This window comes from Cornus florida, unplaced genomic scaffold, assembly GCF_030987335.1.
Source record: "Cornus florida cultivar Cherokee Brave unplaced genomic scaffold, ASM3098733v1 CherokeeBrave_3.0.0_Hap2_Chr05, whole genome shotgun sequence".
Classification (NCBI taxonomy): Eukaryota; Viridiplantae; Streptophyta; class Magnoliopsida; order Cornales; family Cornaceae; genus Cornus; species Cornus florida.
Genome location: NW_026775575.1, coordinates 111157834 through 111163833, shown reverse-complemented (window position 1 = coordinate 111163833; position 6000 = coordinate 111157834). Strand labels below are relative to the sequence as shown.

General features: G+C 38.1%; 2 protein-coding genes across 2 annotated transcripts; both read left to right on the top strand.

Annotated features, from left to right (window-relative positions):
- The first annotated feature begins 697 nt into the window (after positions 1 to 697).
- On the top strand, positions 698 to 2619 carry LOC132308579 (UDP-glycosyltransferase 79B3-like). Its single transcript, XM_059806698.1, has one exon. The coding sequence runs from the start codon at positions 868 to 870 to the stop codon at positions 2314 to 2316; it is 1449 nt and encodes a 482-aa protein (XP_059662681.1). The 5' UTR covers positions 698 to 867; the 3' UTR covers positions 2317 to 2619.
- A 1519-nt stretch (positions 2620 to 4138) lies between these two features.
- LOC132308578 (UDP-glycosyltransferase 79B6-like) lies at positions 4139 to 5874 on the top strand. Its single transcript, XM_059806697.1, has one exon. The coding sequence runs from the start codon at positions 4425 to 4427 to the stop codon at positions 5787 to 5789; it is 1365 nt and encodes a 454-aa protein (XP_059662680.1). The 5' UTR covers positions 4139 to 4424; the 3' UTR covers positions 5790 to 5874.
- The last annotated feature ends 126 nt before the right edge of the window (positions 5875 to 6000 follow it).

Here is a 6000-nt window from a genome sequence, read left to right as displayed (position 1 = left end):
GCTATGTTTCCATGGTTTGCCTTTGGCCACGTGACTCCATACCTCCATCTAGCATTTATTGTGAGACATCAATAAATGCTAAAAAAAAGATTCAACAAAAGAAGAATAAAGACGTTGAGGAGTTACAGGAAAAACTACTATTGACTCTCATTTGATTTCAAAATTCCAAGAGTTCTAAAATTTATGAACTCTCGTTCAAAATTCAAACCTATATAAAATTCTAAATAACTTCTCTATCTCTCTCTCTATATGCACACACAATATATATATATATAAATTTAGTCACTAATATCTACCAAAACGATGTCACAGGCACCATTGCAAGAACAGCCGGAGCGTGATTTCTTTTCCCGCCAAACAATTGGTAACCAACATTATTGTTGGTCACTAAAGCAATCCCTTTTTCTGACCAAAATTTTGTTCGACACTAAAGAATTACTTTTACCAACGAAATTGATTTTGTCAATAAAATTTACATCACAAAAGGTCACTTTTGTGGTAGTGTACGTGACCAAGTCAAAATAAGTCGAATTTATGTGGGCTAATGTCAACAGTCTTTTGTTCCCCACTTGAAAATGATGTGTCTAAAATATATGGCTCAATACAGCTTCATAATCCATCATTTTTATTTTTATTTTTTTATTTTTTAAAAACAGGAACTTCCTGGGCAGGGCCCCTTAGGGATCCACCCCAAGTTACAAACCTGTGCCACACGCACCGGCCTCTCAACACGCACAGCAGTCAATCGAGAATAAATAGCTTGAGAAGAGTCGAACACCGACCATTTCAAACTTGTCTCCAAGCTCCAACCATCACAGTTATGCCCCTGGGGGCTTCATAATCCATCATTGCACCTTATCCCCGCATATGATAAATATTCTAGTCTTTGGAGAAACCATTCCATACAACAACAACAAAAAAAAAAAAAAAATGGCTGAGTGCAAGGACTCATTAAAGTTTCACATAGCTATGTTTCCATGGTTTGCCTTTGGCCACATGACTCCATACCTCCATCTAGCTAACCAACTTGCTGAAAGAGGCCACAACATCTCATTCTTATTGCCAAAAAAGGCTCAACTTCAGCTGCAAACTTCCAATCTTCATCCTCATCTCATCACCTTCCATGCCGTGGCCGTCCCACACGTCCAGGGACTTCCTCCTGGCACTGAGACCGCTTCAGAAATACCCATTTTATTAAATGGTCTTCTAGCAACCGCCATGGACCTAACGCGTGACCAAGTAGAAGCATTGCTGCGTGTTTTGAAACCGGATTTTGTTTTCTATGACTTTGCTTACTGGATACCGGCAATAGCATCCGAGATTGGCTCCAAAACCATACACCACTCTGTTGTTTCTCCATCATGTATGTCATTACTCACGGCATGTAAAGTTCCCATGGACGAGGCAAATGATGATCAGTACTTGTTACAGCCACCACCAGGATACCCCTCTTCCACAGTCTTGTTAAACAGACACGAAGCTCGTACATTCTTGTCATATGTATCGGTAGAGTTTGGCATTGGGTTAAAATTTTATGAGAGACTCACAACTGCAAGGAAAGAGTGCAATGCAATATCTATCAGGACATGTCAAGAACTAGAAGGACCCTTCTGTGACTACATAGGAAGCCAGTTCGGAAAGCCAGTGTTGCTGACAGGACCAGTCTTATTGCCAGCTGAACCAGCAGCAAAAACACGATTGGAAACTGATGGGTGGGGCAAGTGGCTCGATGGGTTCGAGCCAGGATCAGTGGTGTTCTGCGCATTTGGAAGCCAATGTGTCCTTGAAAACGACCAATTTCAGGAAATTATTTTGGGGTTTGAGTTAACAGGACTGCCATTTTTGGTAGCTGCAAAACCGCCCTCCGGTTTGACATCAGTGGAAGAAGCATTTCCGGAGGGGTTTGAAGAGAGGGTTAAAGGGAGAGGAGTGGTTTATGGAGGGTGGGTAGACCAACCAGCAATATTGGGTCACCCATCAGTTGGGTGTTTTGTGAGTCATTGTGGTTTTGGATCAATGTGGGAGGCTTTGTTGAGTGATAATCAGATAGTGCTTGTACCACATTCGCCTGACCAGATCTTGAATGCTAGGTTAATGGCCCAAGAACTGAAGGTTGCAGTGGAAGTAGAGAGGGATGAAAATGGATTGTTTCCAAGAGAGAAGTTGTGCAAGGCCATCAAGTGCGTGATGGACAAAGAGAGTGAAGAGGGTGGTATGGTTAAGAAAAACCACCAAAAGTGGAAGGAGACCCTAACAAGGCAAGGATTCATGAGTGGTTATATAGATAAGTTTGTACAGAATCTGCAACAGCTTTAGCTCAATTTCACATCAAACATGATCAACTGATGAGGATATAACTCGGACACTCATTCATGTTTTGATCCTCTATCAGTCTATTATAATTAAGCTTTATGCAACTATATATATATATATATATATATATATATATATATATATTCATGTTACACTCTGTGCCTGATCCTTTAGATGTGATCTACTTTGCGTTTAATTAGGTAAGTTTTCTACGGTTGGCCAGTTCAGTCTACAATATTGTTGGTACTCGTGTTCCCGCGCAGTTGTTGTATTCTTGATTATGATGTAAAATTCTAGTTTTGTCTAGCTTTTGTTAGTGGTGTTAATTTGCTGTGGTAGCATCTTGTTTATAGCATGTGTTTGCCATGGTTGTATTCATGTTTACCATGTACAATTCTTGTTAATTCAGTCTAAATAATATTGTAGTTAGGGGTGTAACTCGGGCAGGTCCAACTCAAAATAACCCGAGCCTAGTCCGAAATTTTGTGAGCTTGGGTAATGTTTTTCTAATTTCAACAAACATTAACACCAATATCCTCTATCAGTCTATATATTATTTGGTCAAAATTGATGATTAAGAGACCATTTGGTTAAAAGGTTAATAATATTGAAATTTATATACACTTAATTTTTAATAGGGGTATTTCTTGCACATCTTTTATATAGTTTTTTATACTTAACTTTTTATAAAAAAAATAAAGAGTATATAAATAAATTACTTTAAATTTCCAAAATCACTCCACCTTTTTTATCTAACCACTCAACTCAGCAGGCAAACCATTGAACAAAACTATATCTAATCACTCCATTTGATAAGACTCTTAATTCATAAATCAGGTGTAATTGTGGTATCACTATCCCTTGTCAATTAAACTTCGGTGAAACTAAATGCTTACAAGTCCTAAATACTCCGATAACAACTCCTCCTCATAAACCTTATCAAATAGGTAAAGCTTATCCTATAGAATCTCTTCCACCATCACAATAATTGGCGGGACCTAATATTTCACATCAACTCATTGATGCTAGATATTGTGTCGGCCACGTTAATTTCATCTTCACCTGGGCCATGGATGGTCTTGGACACTGACATGACTAATTCCACATTTACCCTTATAATTTGTGTTTCTAAAAACGTACAAAAGTTAAATTAAGCCTTTCAATTTGTGATTTGAAGGAGTGTAATAGCTCTCTAACCGCAAAGGGCCTAATTTAAACACCTATAATATCAAACACCCTGCTTAGACGACATATGTAATTTTTCAAGTATTTCATATTTATTCGACGTTATTAATCTAAAATTAAGTTCTAAAAATATAATTAAAAAGTTATAACAAAAAAAATTCCAATGCATTTTTAATGTATGCTTTCAACAGCATGTCTACATATCTTTTCAATATGAGTGACCAATAATTGAGGTTATAAAGTGTCAAGAAAAAATTTCTTCTCTCTTAAATTCATTTGTTTTTTAAAAATGTGTATGGAACTATGAATAGAGTAATAATATGTTGTAGAAATAATTACAATAATAATTAACACTTTTTCACTACATTTGAATTTTAAAGAATAAAATAAAAAGGTTCATTAAAACTTGAAGGGAACAATATTTCCCTACTCATTGATTAGTAGGCGTAATGTATTGACACTGATGTGGTCCAATCATAAATGTACACATTGTCTTTAATTATAAAATCGAAAATAAATACACAATATAATTTATCAAAAATAAATTATTTTTTTTATTTATTACTTTCTTGATTTTGTAATTAAGATTGGACCACATCAACGATAATTAAATCATATCTATTCACAAGTGAATAGACAAGTATGATCCTCTTAGAAGAGTCCTAAAAATAAAAGAAGAAAAAAATTATTTTCATTGCAAATCACCTTTAATGACCATACATATATAGGTAATTATAAATAGAATTTTTTAAAAAAAAAATTGGGAGGCCAGCTTCAGATTTTCTATATAAGATCTCCATTACTGATCACCATAATTCAACTGCTATTAATAGAATTTTGCAAACAGAATCGGGGGAAGTGCCCTCTGTCTGTCTCTCATCGTATACAAAAAGGTTGAAGAAGAAGTTAGCAACCCCACATGAAAAATGGCAGAATCCAAGGAGTCAAAGTTTCACATAGCCATGTTTTCATGGTTAGCCTTCGGCCACATGACTGCATTCCTCCGTCTAGCTAACAAACTTGCAGAAAGAGGACACAGGATCTCTTTCTTGTTGCCAAAAAAAGCTCAACTTCAGCTGCAACATTCCAATCTTCATCCTCATCTAATCACCTTCCATACCATGACCGTCCCACACGTCCAAGGCCTTCCTCCTGGCACCGAGACCGCTTCAGAAATAACCATTTTCTTGAATGGTCATCTAGCCACCGCCATGGACCTAATGCGTGACCAAGTAGAAGAATCGCTGCGCCTTTTGAAACCCGATTTTGTTTTCTATGACTTTGCTCATTGGATTCCGGCAATAGCATCCAAGATTGGCTCCAAAACCGTATGCTACAATCCTGTTTCTGCAGCGTCATTGGCTATTGCATTAGTCCCGGCCGCATGTATAGGTCCATCAGCAGATGAGTTGATACAGCCACCACCAGGATACCCCTCTTCCATAGTCCTTTTAAGCGGATATGAAGGTCGTGCATTGTCATTTGTATCGTTAGAGTTTGGCCGTGGCGTAACATTTTATGACCGAGTCACAACGGCCATGAAAGAATGCAATGCAATCTCTATCAGGACATGCCAGGAAATAGAAGGACACTTCTGTGACTACATAGGAAGCCAGTTTGGAAAGCCTGTGTTGCTGACAGGACCAGCCTTGCCTGAACCGGATAAAACACAATTGGAAGACGATCGGTGGGTCAAGTGGCTCAATGGGTTCGAGCCAGGATCAGTGGTTTTCTGCGCATTTGGAAGTCAATGGATCCTTGAAAAGAACCAATTTCAGGAACTACTTTTAGGGTTTGAGTTAACAGGCCTGCCATTTTTGGTAGCTGCAAGACCACCCTCAGGTTCGACATCAGTAGAAGAAGCATTTCCAGAGGGGTTAGAAGAGAGAGTTGAAGGGAGAGGAGTGGTTTATGGAGAATGGATAGAACAACCAGCAATACTGGCTCACCCATCAGTTGGGTGTTTTGTGAGTCACGGTGGGTTTGGATCAATGTGGGAGTCTTTGATGACTGATAATCAGATAGTGCTTGTACCACAACTGGGCGATCAAATCTTGAATACTAAGTTAATGGCCGAAGAACTGAAGGTTGCAGTGGAGGTAGAGAGGGATGAAAATGGATGGTTTTCAAAGGAGAACTTGTGCAATGCCATCAAGTGCGTGACAGACAAAGACAGTGAAATGGGTTGTCTGATTCAGAAAAACCATGAAAAGTGGAAGACGACCCTATCAAGGCAAGGCTTCATGAGCGGGTACATTGATAAGTTTATACAGAATCTGCACCAGCTTTAGCTCAATTTCACATGAACAACCACCAACTGATGAGGGTGTAACTTTTGGATAGTCATTTTTAATTCAGTCAAAGTCTATTAGTTTCTCTCTCAAGCTTTTCAAGGAAACAAAATTTCAAAAATAGAAATAAAAAGTTTTTGAAGCTTTCTGTAACAACTATTAAAGAGTACCTGCGGACGAGGCTTAGGTCTTCCATTTCATCAACAACTGT